This window comes from Nansenia antarctica, assembly GCF_963989245.1.
Source record: "Nansenia antarctica genome assembly, chromosome: 2".
Classification (NCBI taxonomy): domain Eukaryota; kingdom Metazoa; phylum Chordata; class Actinopteri; order Argentiniformes; family Microstomatidae; genus Nansenia; species Nansenia antarctica.
The window spans coordinates 559,287-580,371 of NC_137675.1; the positions used below are offsets into that span (position 1 = coordinate 559,287).

A 21,085-nucleotide genomic window follows, 5' to 3' on the forward strand; every position below is an offset into this window, starting at 1 on the left:
TTGGCCCCTCCCTCATAGGCCCCTCCCTCATAGGCCCCTCCCTCCAGGCTCAGAGCCAATGGGAAGGCCCGGTCTCCAGGGGGCGGGACGTGTAGCTCAGATGAGGCTGATTGGCAGCTGGGACATCGAATGGGAGAGCAGAGGCTGGAACACAAGGGAGGAGGAGGGGTTTTGGACTGGAGAGAACCACACACACATTAATCTACTGGTGTCTCACACACACACACACACACACACACACTTTAGTTACCATCTACTGGTGTCTCACACACACACACACTCACACAGTCTAACAGGAAACGCATCACGAGGAGGCGTGGCCTGACCGTCCATGTAGGTGTGCAGGGTGGCGATGGTGGGCGTGTCCAGAGGCACGTAGGCGGTGTACTGGAGGTCGTCCAGGAGGAGGGGCGGAGTCAGCTGGCTCTGCTGCAGTGATGTCATGGTCTGTGATGTCATGGCGCTCTGGGCCAGGTGGGAGGGGCTGACGTGCTTCTTGTGGCGAGCCCGACAGTTCTGGAACCACACCTGGGGAGGGAGAGGGAGGGAGGGAGGGAGGGGTTAAAACACTCACCTGGGGAGGGAGGGGTTAAAACACTCACCTGGGGAGGAAGGGAGGGAGGGAGGGGTTAAAACACTCACCTGGGGAGGGAGGGATGACCCCACCCATGGCTGTTCTAGTGTTAATGACCCCACCCACGGCTGTTCTAGTGTTAATGACCCCACCCATGGCTGTTCTAGTGTTAATGACCCCACCCACGGCTGTTCTAGTGTTAATGACCCCACCCAGGGCTGTTCTAGTGTTAATGACCCCACCCATGGCTGTTCTAGTGTTAATGACCCCACCCATGGCTGTTCTAGTGTTAATGACCCCACCCATGGCTGTTCTAGTGTTAATGACCCCACCCATGGCTGTTCTAGTGTTAATGACCCCACCCATTGCTGTTCTAGTGTTAATGACCCCACCCATGGCTGTTCTAGTGTTAATGACCCCACCCACGGCTGTTCTAGTGTTAATGACCCCACCCATGGCTGTTCTAGTGTTAATGACCCCACCCATGGCTGTTCTAGTGTTAATGACCCCACCCATGGCTGTTCTAGTGTTAATGACCCCACCCATGGCTGTTCTAGTGTTAATGACCCCACCCATGGCTGTTCTAGTGTTAATGACCCCACCCATGGCTGTTCTAGTGTTAATGACCCCACCCATGGCTGTTCTAGTGTTAATTACCCCACCCACGGCTGTTCTAGTGTTAATGACCCCACCCATGGCTGTTCTAGTGTTAATGACCACACCCAGGGCTGTTCTAGTGTTAATGGCCCCACCCATGGCTGTTCTAGTGTTAATGACCCCACCCATGGCTGTTCTAGTGTTAATGACCCCACCCATGGCTGTTCTAGTGTTAATGACCCCACCCACGGCTGTTCTAGTGTTAATTGAATGTGGAGGCTGAAATAACCATGGTGACCAGGTGAGAGGTCAGGGGTAATCATGGTGACCAGGTGAGAGGTCAGGGGTAACCATGGTGACCAGGTGAGGGGTCAGGGGTAACCATGGTGACCAGGTGAGAGGTCAGGGGTAACCATGGTGACATGGTGACCTACCTGGATGACCCTGCGGCTGAGGCCGGTCCTCTCCGCCAGCTTCTGCAGCGTCTGGGCGTCAGGGTTGTTGTCCTGGGAGAACTGGGCCTGCATCACCTGGGGTCAGAGGTCATATACATTTACATGTTTGGCGTTTAGCAGATGCCTTATTCCAAAGCGACTTACAACAGATACATTTGACTAAGTAAGTGAATCATCAATCCACCAGTCGTAGCAGGAAGAGGAATCTAGCTCAGGCCCGGGGCCACTGGCAGTCTCAGTCAAGGGGGATACTGAAGAGACAGTACAAGGAGGGCAGTAGAGTCTGAAGAGACACAGTAGAGGGGAAAAGCTGGTGTCTCAGGAGACGCAGTGCTGGGGGGTGGTAATGTCTCAGGAGGAGCAGTTAAGGTGTAACCTGAAGAGATGGAGGTCTTCAGATGGGGAGTGACTCTGCAGTTCTGACAGCCGTGGGGAGCTCGTTTCACCAGCGGGGAGCCAGTGTTGTGAAGAGACGTGACAGGGCAGCGTGACTGCCATGTTGGTGTAGAGGTGGTGGGGCCAGTCGGCCAGCAGAGGTGGAGGAGCGGAGGGAACGGGCTGAAGTTTGGGGGGTTACCATTGCCTGCAAGTATCCAGGGGCTGTCCCTTTAGCTGTCTGGTAGGCGAGCACCAGGGTCTTGAATCTGATGTTAGCTGCTATTGGGAGCCAGTGCAGGGTGAGAAGGAGGGGGGTGACATGAGAGAATTTGGGGAGGTTGAATACCAGACGGGCAGCAGCCCAAAGTCACCTGGTAGGAGCGACCCACCAGGTAGGAACCAAACCAGGAGTGTGCGGTGCCGGAGATGCCCAGTTCTGAGAGGGTGGAGAGAAGGATATGGTGGTTGACTGTGTGGAAGGCAGCAGGCAGGTCCAGGAGAATGAGAACAGAGGAGAGGGAGGAAGCTTGGGCAGAGTGGAGGGCCTCTGTGACAGCAAGGAGAGCAGTCTCAGTGGAGTGCCCAGCCTTGAAGCCGGATTGGTGGGGGTCTAAGTGATCCGTCTTCTGGAGATAGTCAGTTGTTGGAGATAGTCAGACGATGCAGCACGTTCAAGGGTTTTGGAGGGGAACGAGAGAAGGGATACCGGTCAAGGGTAGGTCAGACGGGTCAAGGGTAGGTCAGAGGCCACACACACACACAGGTCAGAGGTCAGGGTCAGGTATAAACACAAGCAGAGAAACACACTAATGCACATTTACCTGCAGCTGGTCAGCAGTGAAGGAGGTTCTGGCTCTCTTGGCTGGTTTGGGTCCAGGACCCTCCTGGTCTGACGACACTGAACCTTCTGTGTTCCCTCCTTTACCTGCAGACAGACAGACAGGTAAGACAGGTAAGATAGACAGGTAACAGACAGGTAGACATCTAACAGACAGGTAGACATCTAACAGACAGGTAGACAGGTAACAGACAGTTAGACAGGTAGACAGCTAACAGACAGGTAGACAGCTAACAGACAGGTAGACAGGTAGACAGCTAACAGACAGGTAGACAGGTAACAGACAGGTAGACAGGTAACAGACAGGTAGACAGGTAGACAGCTAACAGACAGGTAGACAGGTAGACAGCTAACAGACAGGTAGACAGGTAGACAGCTAACAGACAGGTAGACAGGTAACAGACAGGTAGACAGGTAACAGACAGGTAGACAGCTAACAGACAGGTAGACAGGTAACAGACAGGTAGACAGCTAACAGACAGGTAGACAGCTAACAGACAGGTAGACAGGTAACAGACAGGTAGACAGGTAGACAGGTAGACAGGTAGACAGCTAGCAGACAGGTAGACAGGTAGACAGCTAACAGACAGGTAGACAGGTAGACAGGTAGACAGCTAACAGACAGGTAGACAGGTAACAGACAGGTAGACAGGTAACAGACAGGTAGACAGGCAGACAGGTAGACAGCTAACAGACAGGTAGACAGGTAACAGACAGGTAGACAGGTAGACAGGTAGACAGCTAACAGACAGGTAGACAGGTAACAGACAGGTAGACAGCTAACAGACAGGTAGACAGCTAACAGACAGGTAGACAGGTAACAGACAGGTAGACAGGTAGACAGGTAGACAGCTAGCAGACAGGTAGACAGGTAGACAGCTAACAGACAGGTAGACAGCTAACAGACAGGTAGACAGCTAACAGACAGGTAGACAGGTAACAGACAGGTAGACAGGTAACAGACAGGTAGACAGGTAACAGACAGGTAGACAGCTAACAGACAGGTAACAGACAGGTAGACAGCTAACAGACAGGTAGACAGCTAACAGACAGCTAACAGACAGGTAGACAGGTAAGAGACAGGTAGACAGGTAGACAGCTAACAGACAGGTAGACAGGTAACAGACAGGTAGACAGGCAGACAGGTAGACAGCTAACAGACAGGTAGACAGGTAACAGACAGGTAACAGACAGGTAGACAGCTAACAGACAGGTAGACAGCTAACAGACAGCTAACAGACAGGCAGACAGCTAACAGACAGGTAGACAGACAGGTAGACAGGTAGACAGCTAACAGACAGGTAGACAGGTAACAGACAGGTAGACAGCTAATAGACAGGTAACAGACAGGTAGACAGGTAACAGACAGGTAGACAGGTAGACAGCTAACAGACAGGTAGACAGGTAACAGACAGGTAGACAGCTAACAGACAGGTAACAGACAGGTAGACAGGTAACAGACAGGTAGACAGGTAACAGACAGGTAGACAGCTAACAGACAGGTAGACAGGTAGACAGCTAACAGACAGGTAGACAGGTAACAGACAGGTAACAGACAGGTAACAGACAGGTAGACAGCTAACAGACAGGTAGACAGCTAACAGACAGGTAGACAGCTAACAGACAGGTAGACAGGTAGACAGCTAACAGACAGGTAGACAGCTAACAGACAGGTAGACAGCTAACAGACAGGTAGACAGCTAACAGACAGGTAACAGACAGGTAGACAGCTAACAGACAGGTAGACAGCTAACAGACAGGTAGACAGCTAACAGACAGGTAGACAGCTAACAGACAGGTAGACAGCTAACAGACAGGTAGACAGCTAACAGACAGGCAGACAGGTAGACATCTAACAGACAGGTAGACAGCTAACAGACAGGTAACAGACAGGTAGACAGGTAACAGACAGGTAGACAGCTAACAGACAGGTAGACAGCTAACAGACAGGTAGACAGCTAACAGACAGGTAGACAGGTAACAGACAGGTAGACAGGTAGACAGGTAACAGACAGGTAGACAGGTAACAGACAGGTAACAGACAGGTAGACAGCTAACAGACAGGTAGACAGCTAACAGACAGGTAGACAGCTAACAGACAGCTAACAGACAGGTAGACAGCTAACAGACAGGTAACAGACAGGTAGACAGCTAACAGACAGCTAACAGACAGCTAACAGACAGGTAGACAGGCAGACAGGTAGACAGGGAACAGACAGGTAGACAGCTAACAGACAGGTAGACAGGTAACAGACAGGTAGACAGGCAGACAGGTAGACAGCTAACAGACAGGTAGACAGCTAACAGACAGGTAGACAGGTAACAGACAGGTAACAGACAGGTAGACAGGTAACAGACAGGTAACAGACAGCTAACAGACAGGCAGACAGCTAACAGACAGGTAACAGACAGGTAGACAGGTAGACAGCTAACAGACAGCTAACAGACAGGTAGACAGCTAACAGACAGGTAGACAGGTAACAGACAGGTAGACAGCTAACAGACAGGTAACAGACAGGTAGACAGCTAACAGACAGGTAGACAGGTAACAGACAGGTAACAGACAGGTAGACAGCTAACAGACAGGTAGACAGGTAGACAGCTAACAGACAGGTAGACAGGTAGACAGCTAGACAGGTAGACAGCTAACAGACAGGTAGACAGCTAACAGACAGGTAGACAGCTAACAGACAGGTAGACAGGTAGACAGGTAACAGACAGGTAGACAGCTAACAGACAGGTCGACAGGTAGACATCTAACAGACGGGTAGACAGCTAACAGACAGGTAACAGACAGGTAGACAGCTAACAGACAGGTAGACAGGTAGACAGCTAACAGACAGGTAGACAGGTAGACAGCTAGACAGGTAGACAGCTAACAGACAGGTAGACAGCTAACAGACAGGTAGACAGCTAACAGACAGGTAGACAGGTAGACAGGTAACAGACAGGTAGACAGCTAACAGACAGGTCGACAGGTAGACATCTAACAGACAGGTAGACAGCTAACAGACAGGTAACAGACAGGTAACAGACAGGTAGACAGGTAACAGACAGGTAGACAGCTAACAGACAGGTAGACAGCTAACAGACAGGTAGACAGGTAGACAGGTAGACAGGTAGACAGCTAACAGACAGGTAACAGACAGGTAGACAGGTAACAGACAGGTAGACAGGTAGACAGGTAACAGACAGGTAGACAGCTAACAGACAGGTAGACAGGTAGACAGCTAACAGACAGGTAACAGACAGGTAGACAGGTAGACAGGTAGACAGATAGACAGGTAACAGACAGGTAGACAGCTAACAGACAGGTAGACAGGTAGACAGCTAACAGACAGGTAGACAGCTAACAGACAGGTAGACAGGTAACAGACAGGTAGACAGGTAGACAGGTAACAGACAGGTAGACAGCTAACAGACAGGTAGACAGCTAACAGACAGGTAGACAGGTAACAGACAGGTAGACAGGTAACAGACAGGTAGACAGCTAACAGACAGGTAGACAGCTAACAGACAGGTAGACAGGTAGACAGCTAACAGACAGGTAACAGACAGGTAGACAGCTAACAGACAGGTAACAGACAGGTAGACAGGTAACAGACAGGTAGACAGGTAGACAGCTAACAGACAGGTAGACAGGTAACAGACAGGTATACAGCTAACAGACAGGTAGACAGCTAACAGACAGGTAGATAGGTAACAGACAGGTAACAGACAGGTAGACAGGTAGACAGCTAACAGACAGCTAACAGACAGGTAGACAGGTAACAGACAGGTAGACAGCTAACAGACAGGTAGACAGCTAACAGACAGGTAGACAGCTAACAGACAGGTAGACAGGTAGACAGCTAACAGACAGGTAGACAGGTAACAGACAGGTAGACAGGTAACAGACAGGTAGACAGCTAACAGACAGGTAGACAGGTAACAGACAGGTAGACAGCTAACAGACAGGTAGACAGCTAACAGACAGGTAGACAGCTAACAGACAGGTAGACAGGTAGACAGCTAACAGACAGGTAGACAGGTAACAGACAGGTAGACAGCTAACAGACAGGTAACAGACAGGTAGACAGGTAACAGACAGGTAGACAGGTAACAGACAGGTAGACAGCTAACAGACAGGTAGACAGGTAGACAGCTAACAGACAGGTAGACAGCTAACAGACAGGTAGACAGGTAACAGACAGGTAACAGACAGGTAACAGACAGGTAGACAGGTAACAGACAGGTAGACAGCTAACAGACAGGTAGACAGCTAACAGACAGGTAGACAGGTAGACAGCTAACAGACAGGTAGACAGCTAACAGACAGGTAGACAGCTAACAGACAGGTAGACAGCTAACAGACAGGTAACAGACAGGTAGACAGCTAACAGACAGGTAGACAGCTAACAGACAGGTAGACAGCTAACAGACAGGTAGACAGCTAACAGACAGGTAGACAGCTAACAGACAGGCAGACAGCTAACAGACATGTAACAGACAGGTAGACAGGTAACAGACAGGTAGACAGCTAACAGACAGGTAGACAGCTAACAGACAGGTAGACAGCTAACAGACAGGTAGACAGGTAGACAGCTAACAGACAGCTAACAGACAGGTAGACAGGTAACAGACAGGTAGACAGGTAACAGACAGGTAGACAGCTAACAGACAGGCAGACAGGTAGACAGCTAACAGACAGGTAGACAGCTAACAGACAGGTAGACAGCTAACAGACAGGTAGACAGGTAACAGACAGGTAGACAGGTAGACAGGTAACAGACAGGTAGACAGGTAACAGACAGGTAACAGACAGGTAGACAGCTAACAGACAGGTAACAGACAGGTAGACAGCTAACAGACAGCTAACAGACAGCTAACAGACAGGTAGACAGGCAGACAGGTAGACAGGGAACAGACAGGTAGACAGCTAACAGACAGGTAGACAGGTAACAGACAGGTAGACAGGCAGACAGGTAGACAGGTAACAGACAGGTAGACAGCTAACAGACAGGTAACAGACAGGTAGATAGGTAACAGACAGGTAGACAGGTAACAGACAGGTAGACAGCTAACAGACAGGTAGACAGCTAACAGACAGGTAGACAGGTAACAGACAGGTAACAGACAGGTAGAAAGGTAACAGACAGGTAACAGACAGCTAACAGACAGGTAACAGACAGGTAGACAGGTAGACAGCTAACAGACAGCTAACAGACAGGTAGACAGGTAACAGACAGGCAGACAGCTAACAGACAGGTAGACAGGTAACAGACAGGTAGACAGGTAGACAGGTAACAGACAGGTAACAGACAGGTAGACAGCTAACAGACAGGTAGACAGGTAACAGACAGGTAACAGACAGGTAGACAGGTAACAGACAGGTAGACAGGTAGACAGCTAACAGACAGGTAGACAGGTAGACAGCTAGACAGGTAGACAGCTAACAGACAGGTAGACAGCTAACAGACAGGTAGACAGCTAACAGACAGGTAGACAGGTAGACAGGTAACAGACAGGTAGACAGCTAACAGACAGGTAGACATCTAACAGACAGGTAGACAGCTAACAGACAGGTAACAGACAGGTAACAGACAGGTAGACAGGTAACAGACAGGTAGACAGCTAACAGACAGGTAGACAGCTAACAGACAGGTAGACAGGTAGACAGGTAGACAGGTAGACAGCTAACAGACAGGTAACAGACAGGTAGACAGGTAACAGACAGGTAGACAGGTAGACAGGTAACAGACAGGTAGACAGCTAACAGACAGGTAGACAGGTAGACAGCTAACAGACAGGTAACAGACAGGTAGACAGGTAGACAGGTAGACAGATAGACAGGTAACAGACAGGTAGACAGCTAACAGACAGGTAGACAGGTAGACAGCTAACAGACAGGTAGACAGCTAACAGACAGGTAGACAGGTAACAGACAGGTAGACAGGTAGACAGGTAACAGACAGGTAGACAGCTAACAGACAGGTAGACAGCTAACAGACAGGTAGACAGGTAACAGACAGGTAGACAGGTAACAGACAGGTAGACAGCTAACAGACAGGTAGACAGCTAACAGACAGGTAGACAGGTAGACAGCTAACAGACAGGTAACAGACAGGTAGACAGCTAACAGACAGGTAACAGACAGGTAGACAGGTAACAGACAGGTAGACAGGTAGACAGCTAACAGACAGGTAGACAGGTAACAGACAGGTAGACAGCTAACAGACAGGTAGACAGCTAACAGACAGGTAGATAGGTAACAGACAGGTAACAGACAGGTAGACAGGTAGACAGCTAACAGACAGCTAACAGACAGGTAGACAGGTAACAGACAGGTAGACAGCTAACAGACAGGTAGACAGCTAACAGACAGGTAGACAGCTAACAGACAGGTAGACAGGTAGACAGCTAACAGACAGGTAGACAGCTAACAGACAGGTAGACAGCTAACAGACAGGTAGACAGGTAACAGACAGGTAACAGACAGGTAGACAGCTAACAGACAGGTAGACAGGCAGACAGGTAGACAGGTAACAGACAGGTAGACAGCTAACAGACAGGTAGACAGCTAACAGACAGGTAGACAGCTAACAGACAGGCAGACAGCTAACAGACAGGTAAGACAGGTAACAGACAGGTAGACAGGTAACAGACAGGTAACAGACAGGTAGACAGCTAACAGACAGGTAGACAGCTAACAGACAGGTAGACAGGTAACAGACAGGTAGACAGCTAACAGACAGGTAGACAGCTAACAGACAGGTAGACAGCTAACAGACAGGTAGACAGGTAGACAGGTAGACAGCTAACAGACAGGCAGACAGGTAGACAGCTAACAGACAGGTAGACAGGTAGACAGCTAACAGACAGGTAACAGACAGGTAGACAGGTAGACAGGTAGACAGCTAACAGACAGGTAGACAGGCAGACAGGTAGACAGGTAACAGACAGGTAGACAGCTAACAGACAGGCAGACAGCTAACAGACAGGTAGACAGGTAACAGACAGGTAGACAGCTAACAGACAGGTAACAGACAGGTATACAGCTAACAGACAGGCAGACAGGTAGACAGCTAACAGACAGGTAGACAGCTAACAGACAGGTAGACAGCTAACAGACAGGTAGACAGCTAACAGACAGGTAGACAGGCAGACAGGTAACAGACAGGTAGACAGGTAGACAGCTAACAGACAGGTAGACAGCTAACAGACAGGTAGACAGCTAACAGACAGGTAGACAGCTAACAGACAGGTAGACAGGTAGAGCTCACCGTGGTCGGTGCTGCGGTGTTTGAGGCTGTCCAGCAGACAGTCGTAGTGGGCCTTGCAGAGCAGCCTCTCCTCCCCCGGCCCTCCCCCCAGCCTCCCTCCCCCTCCCAGCCCGTACTCCTCCCCCGTGGCCAGCTGACGCTTGCAGGAGACGCAGGAGAAGCAGGCCAGGTGATAGGCCGAGCCCCGCGCACGCCGCACCCAATCACTGGACTGGATGGTCCGCCCGCAGCGCGCACACCGCGTACCGTACTTCCTGTAGAGAGAGAGGAGGGTTAGAGGCTGGGGGAGGTAGAACACCAGGGGAGGCTGGGGGAGGTAGAACACCAGGGGAGGCTGGGGGAGGTAGAACACCAGGGGAGGCTGGGGGAGGTAGAACACCAGGGGAGGGGGGGGGGAGGTAGAACACCAGGGGAGGCTGGGGGAGGTAGAACACCAGGGGAGGCTGGGGGAGGTAGAACACCAGGGGAGGCTGGGGGAGGTAGAACACCAGGGGAGGCTGGGGGAGGTAGAACACCAGGGGAGGCTGGGGGAGGTAGAACACCAGGGGAGGCTGGGGGAGGTAGAACACCAGGGGAGGCTGGGGGAGGTAGAACACCAGGGGAGGCTGGGGGAGGTAGAACACCAGGGGAGGCTGGGGGAGGTAGAACACCAGGGGAGGCTGGGGGAGGTAGAACACCAGGGGAGGCTGGGGGAGGTAGAACACCGGGGGAGGCTGGGGGAGGTAGAACACCAGGAGAGGCTGGGGGAGGTAGAACACCAGGGGAGGCTGGGGGAGGTAGAACACCAGGGGAGGCAGAACACCAGGGGAGGCTGGGGGAGGTAGAACACCAGGGGAGGCTGGGGGAGGTAGAACACCAGGGGAGGCTGGGGGAGGTAGAACACCAGGGGAGGCTGGGGGAGGTAGAACACCAGGGGAGGCTGGGGGAGGTAGAACACCGGGGGAGGCTGGGGGAGGTAGAACACCAGGAGAGGCTGGGGGAGGTAGAACACCAGGGGAGGCTGGGGGAGGTAGAACACCAGGGGAGGCAGAACACCAGGGGAGGCTGGGGGAGGTAGAACACCAGGGGAGGCTGGGGGAGGTAGAACACCAGGGGAGGCTGGGGGAGGTAGAACACCAGGGGAGGCTGGGGGAGGTAGAACACCAGGGGAGGCTGGGGGAGGCAGCCTCTCAAATGACGGATGTCAAACTACCAACACACCTGACAGGTAGCCATGGTAACTGAGACATCGCCCCAAGATGGACTTTTGTAAAAACATTCCCAACCAATCCCTTGGTATTATACTGGAATCATGTGTACAAAATAGTTGTTGGTACACAGACAGGTAGACAGACAGGTAGACAGACAGACAGGTAGACAGACAGGTGAACAGACAGTCTGTTTACCTGTGTCTGTTTACTTGAGGACAGGTAAACAGACAGACAGGTAAACAGACAGACAGGTAAACACACACAGGTAAACACACAGACAGGTAAACCGACAGACAGGTAAACAGACAGACAGGTAAACAGATAGACAGGTAAACAGACAGCTAAACAGACAGACAGGTAGACAGACAGACAGGTAAACAGACATACAGTTAAACAGACAGGTAAACACACAGACAGGTAAACAGACAGGCAGACAGACAGGTAAACAGACAGACAGGTAAACAGACAGGTAGACAGACAGACAGGTAAAGAGACAGACAGACAGACAGACAGGTAGACAGACAGACAGGTAGACAGGCAGACAGACAGGTTGTAGGTGTTACCTGAAGTAGTCCAGTTTGCAGACAGGTAAAGAGACAGGCAGACAGACAGGCAGACAGGTAAAGAGACAGGCAGACAGACAGGTAAAGAGACAGGCAGACAGGTAAAGAGACAGGCAGACAGACAGGCAGACAGACAGGTAAAGAGACAGGCAGACAGACAGGCAGACAGACAGGTAAAGAGACAGGCAGACAGACAGGTAAAGAGACAGGCAGACAGACAGGCAGACAGACAGGCAGACAGACAGGTAGACAGATAGACAGACAGGTAGACAGGCAGACAGACAGGTTGTAGGTGTTACCTGAAGTAGTCCAGTTTGCAGACAGGTAAAGAGACAGGCAGACAGACAGGCAGACAGGTAAAGAGACAGGCAGACAGACAGGTAAAGAGACAGGCAGACAGGTAAAGAGACAGGCAGACAGACAGGCAGACAGGTAAAGAGACAGGCAGACAGACAGGCAGACAGACAGGTAAAGAGACAGGCAGACAGACAGGTAAAGAGACAGGCAGACAGACAGGCAGACAGACAGGTAGACAGACAGACAGACAGGTAGACAGGCAGACAGACAGGTTGTAGGTGTTACCTGAAGTAGTCCAGTTTGCAGAACACCTCCTGTCCTCTGACGTAGCAGCTGACATGTCTCCCCAGCTGGCTCTGACACACGCTGCAGGACAGACACCTGACGTGCCAGCACAGGTGGTTCACCTGGAACATTCATTAACCCTTAACACAGGTGGTTCACCTGGAACATTAATTAACCCTTAACACAGGTGGTTCACCTGGAACATTAATTAACCCTCAACCCTAAAGAGGAGCTTCCTCTCTGTAAACAAAGTTAGTCAAGTCAATGAGCCAAACTTTGACAGGCCTGTGTGTTGTTGTAAACATTTACAATTAAACAATTAACGGTTAGAAAACGACCTTCGGTTGTCGTGTTGAAGTCACATTAACTCACCTTCAGCAGGTATTTGTCTATGATCTCCAGACCGCAGCTGGTGCACGCGGACCTCCCGGGGAGGGGGACGGGAAACCCGGGGAGGAGGGAGGCTGAGAGCCCGGGGAGGAGGAAGGTGGAGGTCAGAGGCTGGGAGGTGGAGGTCAGAGGCTGGGTGGTGGAGGTTAGAGGCTGGGAGGAGGTGGAGGTCAGAGGCTGGGAGGAGGTGGAGGTCAGAGGCTGGGAGGTGGAGGTTAGAGGCTGGGAGGTGGAGGTCAGAGGCTGGGTGGAGGAGGAGGTCGACGACGGAGAATAACACTCTTCATCTTCGAAGACGTCGTCTGAAGCGCCCTGGGGACACACACAGAATAACACCTGTCAGGATACATTTGTAAAACAATGAATGAAAAACAAACAAACAAACAAACAAACAAACATTCGCCTCAGCAGAGTCAGCGCGTGTGGTGGTGGTGGAGGTTCTCCCGGGGAGACGCCGAGGGGGGCGGCGGGGTTTGGGGACGGAGACCCCCGCTGGAGAGGCTGGGTGTCCGGGGGGGTCAGCGCCGCCTACATGACATATAACACAGTTGTACAGTATAACATCATATATCTAGATATCATCCACAGAACACAACATGTCTACCTCGAGGTCTCCGCAGTGTGGCGGGCAGAGGAGCGGCTCCTCGCGCATCGCAGTGTGCAGGTTGGTCATCCAGAGCTCCGCGCGCCGCCGGTCTTTAAAAAACTTCCTAAAGTTCCAAGTATATCCAGCTGCGCGCATCAAATCCATCACCCGGAAATGTGATGTACCATTTTTGGACCACGTCATCGTAAGCGCGTCGGTAAAAGTAACCGCGAGAAACCGCGAGATTTTGAAGGATCTTAAATGGATTTTAAAAACACGGCGACATTGTCTAGGATATTTAACGAACAATAATTTGAACACGCAATTGATAAGAAGAAGAAGAAGAAGAAGAATTACAAATACAATGGCAAATGCAGCTCAGGTGAGAATTTCGAAATATTATTAATGAACATGTTATAGTTTTCAGATGTGTATTTATTATTTAGGTTGTTGCATGTGTTACGCGGCTGTTTCGCACGTAGTTTTGTTCATCTGGCTTGGCTAATTGGGTAATCCTATGTGGGTTAGCGTTATCAGAGATATTAGAGAGATATTAGATTAGATTCAACTTTATTGTCATTGCTGAGTACAAGTACCAACAACAAAATGCAGTTATGCATATAAGATGTACAGCTGGCAGGGCTAAAAAACGCCGCGTTGTCTTCAACCACTTAATGTAATTTAAAAGTTCACAATAGCTACATTCTCAGATGTCTACCGATTACTTATCCCCCTATTTTTATTGCTTGTTTTCTTGTTTTTGAGAGCTGACTTTTTGCAGGCGCGGAGCTGTGGTCCCGACGGAGCTGTCCGTGTCTGACCACTGGGGGTTGGACACAACACTGAACACTACACTACACTGGACACTGGACACAACACTGAACACTACACTACACTGGACACTGGACACAACACTGAACACTACACTGGACACTGGACACAACACTGAACACTACACTGGACACTGGACACAACACTGAACACTACACTGGACACAACACTGAACACTACACTACACTGGACACAACACTGAACACTACACTACACTGGACACAACACTGAACACTACACTACACTGGACACTGGACACAACACTGAACACTACACTGGACACTGGACACAACACTGAACACTACACTACACTGGACACTGGACACAACACTGAACACTACACTGGACACAACACTGAACACTACACTACACTACACTGGACACAACACTGAACACTACACTGGACACTGGACACAACACTGAACACTACACTGGACACTGGACACAACACTGAACACTACACTACACTGGACACTGGACACAACACTGAACACTACACTACACTGGACACTACACTACACTGGACACACCACTGAACACTACACTACACTGGACACTGGACACAACACTGAACACTACACTACACTGGACACTGGACACAACACTGAACACTACACTACACTGGACACAACACTGAACACTACACTACACTGGACACTGGACACAACACTGAACACTACACTACACTGGACACAACACTGAACACTACACTACACTGGACACAACACTGAACACTTCACTGGACACTGGACACAACACTACACTGGACACTGGACACAACACTGAACACTACACTGGACACTGGACACAACACTGAACACGACTGGACACTGGACACAACACTGAACACTACACTACACTGGACACAACACTGAACACTTCACTGGACACTGGACACAACACTACACTGGACACTGGACACAACACTGAACACTACACTGGACACTGGACACAACACTGAACACGACTGGACACTGGACACTGGACACAACACTGAACACTACACTGGACACTGGACACAACACTGAACACTACACTGGACACTACACTGGACACTGAACATCTGTCATTACGTGAAGCGCATTGAGTCGCATCTTGTAAGAAATGCGCTATACAAATAAAACTTGAATTGATTTGATCCCTTGTACACTTTTTTGGGCATTTGTGTTGCAACACACCTGTACATTGTGCACTCTACCCTGTTAGGCCCTTATTTTACTCTAGACAGAACGGTCGTAACACTTGTTATTAATTCCATTTGGTATACCTCAAACTTTCTTGCATTTCTGGTGTTTGCATTTTACATATTCTAAATATATGCTATCTACATGTCGCACTGGATGGGGTTAGTGCTGTTGACTCATCAGAAAGTAAAGACTAATTCACAGAGTGTATGAAGATTCCAGTAAGGGTTTTGTGAAGGAGCCCTAGTGCTGTTGACTCATCAGAAATAGAATGTTTTATTTAGCTCATCAGTGGGCACTCAGCACCATGGACACCTCCAGCCCAGCACCTTGCACCACGGTTCCTGCCCTGCTCCATGGATTACAACGATGATCGCCTGACCCTTGCCTGACTCCACCAAGTCCTTTGCCTGACCCCTCAAACCTGTTTGACCTAATAAAGTCCCACACCTGGGGTCATTGACATTCTTTTATTTATATACAGTTAGGTCTGGAAGTATTTGGACAGTGACACAATTTCCATAATTTTGTCTCTGTATGCCACCACAAAGGATTTGAAATGAAACAATCAAGATGTAATTGAAGTGCATACTTTCAGCTTTAATTCAAGGGGTTGAACAAAAATATTGTATGAAACATTTAGGAATTGCAACCATTTTTATACACAGTCTCCTATTTTCAGGAGCTCAAAAGTAATTGGACAAATTAACAATCATACAGTAAGTAAAATGTTCATTTTTAATACTTAGTCGAGAATCCTTTGCAGGCAATGACTGCCTGAAGTCTGGACATGGACATCACCAAATGCTGGGTTTCCTCCTTTGTGATGCTTTGTCAGGCCTTTACTGCAGCAGTCTTCAGTTGTTGTTTGTTCGTGGGTCTTTCTGCCTTTAGTTTTGTCTTCAGCAAGTGAAATGCATGCTTGATTGGGTTGAGATCAGGTGATTGACTCTGGCCATTGCAGAATATTCCACTTCTTTGCCTTAAAAAAGTCCCGGGTTGCTTACACACTATATTTTGGGTCATTGTCCATCTGTATTGTGAAGCACCATCCAATCAACTTTGCTGAATTTGTCTGAATCTGAGCAGACAGAATATCCCTAAACACTTCAGAATTCATCTGTCTGCTTCTGTCTTCACATCATCAATAAACACTAGTGACCCAGTGCCATTGGAAGCCATGCATGTCCATGTCATCACACTCACCAGTGCATTCTTTTTTTCTCAGAATGTACCAAACAGTTAATTTGGCCAGTATTAATGTTCCCACTATCTCTCTGATGGATTTTTGTTTTGTTTTTACAGCCTAAGGATGGCCTGTTTCAGTTGCATTGAGATCTCTGTTGACTGCATGTTGTGCGTATACAGCAACAGCCTCCAAATGCAAATGCCACACTTGGAATCAACTCAGACCTTTTACCTGCTTAATTGATAAAGAAATAATGAAGGAATAAATAGCCCACACTGGCCCATGAAACAGCTTTTGAGTCAATTGTCTAATTACTTTTGGTTATTATATATAAGAGCTATAATTCATAAACCCTTCCTTCAATTTGGATGTGAATACCCTTAACCTAAAGCTGAGAGTCTGCACTTTAAGCCCAGTAAATTCTGTTGGAAATCTCATATAAGATACGTTAGATCCAAAGTATCAAGGAGTATTGCAGTATTGTGCAGGGCAAAACATATTCTGGAACAGAGGATGTTGTATACTCTATATTGTTGTCTTGTCTTACCCTATTTGAGTTACTGTGTGGAGATATTCCTAATGTCAAAAATATGAAGAAAATATGAAGGAAAGCAGAAATATTGCTCTATTGCTCTATTTAAAAAAAGGTTTAAATTATTTTTTATGAAAAAGTATTAGAACGGCTGATACTGAAATATATGTATTAATTAATTGGATTATATAATGTAAGCATAATTGTTAAGTATAAACAGGGGTAGGACAGGCTTCTTCCTACTCCTTTTCGAACAATTGATAGGACTGTACTCTACATATTATTTTTTTCCGTAGTTTCCACCGTAGTAAGGCGATTCAAGGTTTCCACCGTAGTTTCCACCGTAGTAAGGCGATGACGTAGTCTATGCAAATATGCAGGTGCGGTATGATGACGTATGGTAGATCACATTTCCGGGTGATGGATTTGATATCCGCAGCTGGACCCTTCTCAAAGTTCCTCGCGAGGAACCGTAATAACCGTAATAGCCGTCATTTTTTTTCTTTTTTTTTCTTTCTTTCCTAGCACCAGGGGAGCCACCCCTCCCAAATGTCGTTGTTTGGTACCTGTACTATAGCAATGACAATAAAGACCATTCATTCATTCATTCATTCATTCATTCATAACCGTAATACCCCTCTCGCTAAACAAAGGCGCATTCCAGGGCTGCCAAGTTTCACCAAAACTTTGGAGTGAGATTTTTTGCCGGTGGAGCGACGCAAAACTGAGCACGTTTGGCAGCAGCAGCCCGTCTCTCCCACCCAATTATTATTATTATTATTATTTTTGCTAGTTTCCTACAATTTTACATCATAATAAACCAGCACAAGAAATGAAAACAATTGGAAAATGTTATAAAACAAGACAAATTCAGACAGTAATAAAAATATATTATATTTATTATCATCTATCTATAAATAAATCAATCATGTAACATCAGAATAACTCTTTTAACTGTCAATCAACCATGTAACATATTAATCACTCTTTTAATTGTCAATCATCCATGTAACATATTAATCACTCTTTTAACTGTCAATCAACCATGTGACCTATAAAGTTACAACATCTTATGCAGTACAACAACCCCAACCCTTACAAGCGGTGTTCATAACTCTGTGTTGTAGGCGTTTGTGGCAGATTTTGATGCCTTAATAACAGAGGTAGGGGGCTCCCACTTGAAACATTCTGGCTCCAGGCCAGCCATCTTCACCGTCATGATGGATGAAAGGGTTCCATCAAGAGCCAGACTGTTACGGGTTTTGGTTTCTGACCTGGCAACCTTTTTGGAAGGGGGCTGACCCTTCGCTGCCCACATTGAAAGCAGGTCTGCCTGCTTACTGCTCCCTGCTTTCTGCTTCGATGACATCTTTAAACAGACAAAATGCAATGATGATTCAAAATCAGAAGTGCTGATTTGAGGTAGTTTTTACAACTAAACATGACATAACAAGCACAAGAAAATGCAACGCTCGTCTACCGCTCCGACTGCGCACGCGCAAGCATAATAACGCGAGTGCAGAAAGAGGACGTCACGAAACTCATGTCCGGTAGCTTTCTTTCAAGGAATTTCAAAAATAAAAGTCCCGTAAAACAAATTGTTATTTCTCGCCGTGAGAAATAGAGTTGCGGCGTGAGAGCGTGAGAACTGGTTGAAATGCGTGTGTCTCACGGTGATTGCGTGAGACTTGGCAGCCCTGCGCATTCGGTATTCCTACATGGGTTGACGAAACCTGGAAAAGAGGCTGACTCTGTCTCCTATAGAGAGGCTGGAGAGGTACACAGACAGACAGGTACACAGACAGACAGGTACACAGACAGGTAGACAGACAGACAGGTGAACAGACAGACAGGTACACAGACAGACAGCTACACAGACAGACAGGTACACAGAAAGGTGCGTTCCAACTTTATCAGTGAGGAGAAGGCTTTTGGCATCCCTGCATAGAGTACAGCCTAAGCAACTATTCTTTGAGAGCAGCCACGGGAGACGTCTGGTCCAGTCACTCCACTGTTCGCTGGTCCAGCCAGCCAGAGGGACCCCAGCATCTTCGCACCCCCCATCTCCAGCAACAGGCGGGTGGTCATCAGCATCATCATCATCATCATCATCATCATCCTCTTCCTCATCTCCTCCGACCTCTTTTTGTTGTTGTCTTCCTAACATTAGTTTCCACGTTAGCTTCTTCTCTTGGCTTGTCTTGTTGTGTCTCTTCAGCCCCCACAGTAACGTTAACGTTAGCTGTCAAGTTAGCATTAGCACTGACGTTAGCTGTCAAGTTAGCATTAGCACTAACGTTAGCTGTCAAGTTAGCATTAGCACTAACATTAGCTGTCAAGTTAGCATTAGCACTAACGTTAGCTGTCAAGTTAGCATTAGCACTAACGTTAGCTGCCTCTTCTCTCGGCTCTGTTGTAGCAGCATCAGATGTGCTACCACCACCAGCTACAGATGGATTTTCCTCTTCATCATTTTGTTTAGACTTCTTTGGATAGAAATCGCCCAAGGTGAGTTGCTTTCTTCTTTTCGACATCTTTTCTTCTTCTTTTCACTGTCATCAACAATGGCGCGCAGGTGACAGTTTTTTAACGAACAAGCTCGTGAGTGGGTAGTGGATGCCTGCAGACAGTGCCCCCACGCTCCGAGCGGCTCTAGGCTAGCGCGGTAAAATCTTTTTTTTCATGAATCATAACAAAATATTTGTATTATTATTTTTATATTATTTTTTCCCCTTATTTTACACCTTTGAGAAAAACCATGACCAAAATAGCATTTATATCATATCAATATTTTAGAGCTCCCCCAAAATTTCACAAACCATGTTTCCAGGGGAGCTCATGTCACCACTAGGGGAGCTATAGCTCCCCGAGCTCCCCCTTATTTCGCACTATGCAGACAGGTAGACAGACAGACAGGTGAACAGACAGTTAAACAGACAGACAGGTAAATAGACAGGTAGATAGACATGTGAACAGACAGGTAAACAGACAGGTGAACAGACAGGTAAACAGACAGACAGGTGAACAGACAGACAGGTAAACAGACAGACAGGTGAACAGAAAGACAAGTAAACAGACAGGTAAACTGACAGGTGAACAGACAGACAGGTGAACAGACAGACAGGTAAACAGACAGACAGGTGAACAGACAGACAGGTAAACAGACAGGTAAACAGACAGGCGAACAGACAGGTAAACAGACAGACAGGTGAACAGACAGACAGGTAAACAGACAGACAGGTAAACAGACAGGTAAACTGACAGGTAAACAGACAGGTAAACTGACAGGTAAACAGACAGGTAAACAGACAGGTAAACAGACAGGTGAACAGACAGACAGGTAAACAGACAGACAGGTGAACAGACAGGTGAACAGACAGACAGGTAAACAGACAGATAGACAGACAGGTGAACAGACAGGTAAACTGACAGGTAAACAGACAGGTGAACAGACAGACAGGTAAACAGACAGATAGACAGACAGGTAAACAGACAGATAAACAGACAGACAGGTAAACACACAGACAGGTAAACAGACAGACAGGTAAACAGACAGATAAACAGGCAGGTAAACAGACAGACAGGTAAACAGACAGATAGACAGACAGGTAAACAGACAGGTAAACAGACAGACAGGTAAACAGACAGACAGACAGGTAAACAAACAGATAGACAGACAGGTAAACAGACAGATAGACAGACAGGTAAACAGAGAGATAGACAGACAGGTAAACAGACAGACAGGTAAACAGACAGACAGGTAAACAGACAGGTAAACAGACAGACAGGTAAACAGACAGACAGACAGGTAAACAGCAGATAGACAGACAGATAGACAGTCAGATAGACCAACAGGTAAACAGACAGACAGTTAAGGGGTAGTGGTGGTCTAGTGGATAGTGAGTTGGACTTGTGATCGGAAGGTTGTGAGTTC

General features: G+C 48.2%; 1 protein-coding gene across 1 annotated transcript in view; it reads right to left on the minus strand.

Annotated features, from left to right (window-relative positions):
• Positions 1-96: 96 nt before the first annotated feature.
• The window catches only part of lhx8a (LIM homeobox 8a), a gene marked incomplete at both ends in the record, with an annotated part of 22,180 nt that continues 1,191 nt past the window's right edge, over positions 97-21,085 (minus strand). Inside the window, 8 exons of the mRNA XM_080524675.1 lie at positions 97-176; positions 327-528; positions 1,606-1,701; positions 2,826-2,929; positions 10,105-10,358; positions 12,440-12,561; positions 12,812-12,863; positions 13,227-13,357. Coding sequence (XP_080380801.1) covers positions 97-176; positions 327-528; positions 1,606-1,701; positions 2,826-2,929; positions 10,105-10,358; positions 12,440-12,561; positions 12,812-12,863; positions 13,227-13,357 — 1,041 coding nt within the window. The remainder of the gene's footprint in view (positions 177-326; positions 529-1,605; positions 1,702-2,825; positions 2,930-10,104; positions 10,359-12,439; positions 12,562-12,811; positions 12,864-13,226; positions 13,358-21,085) is intronic.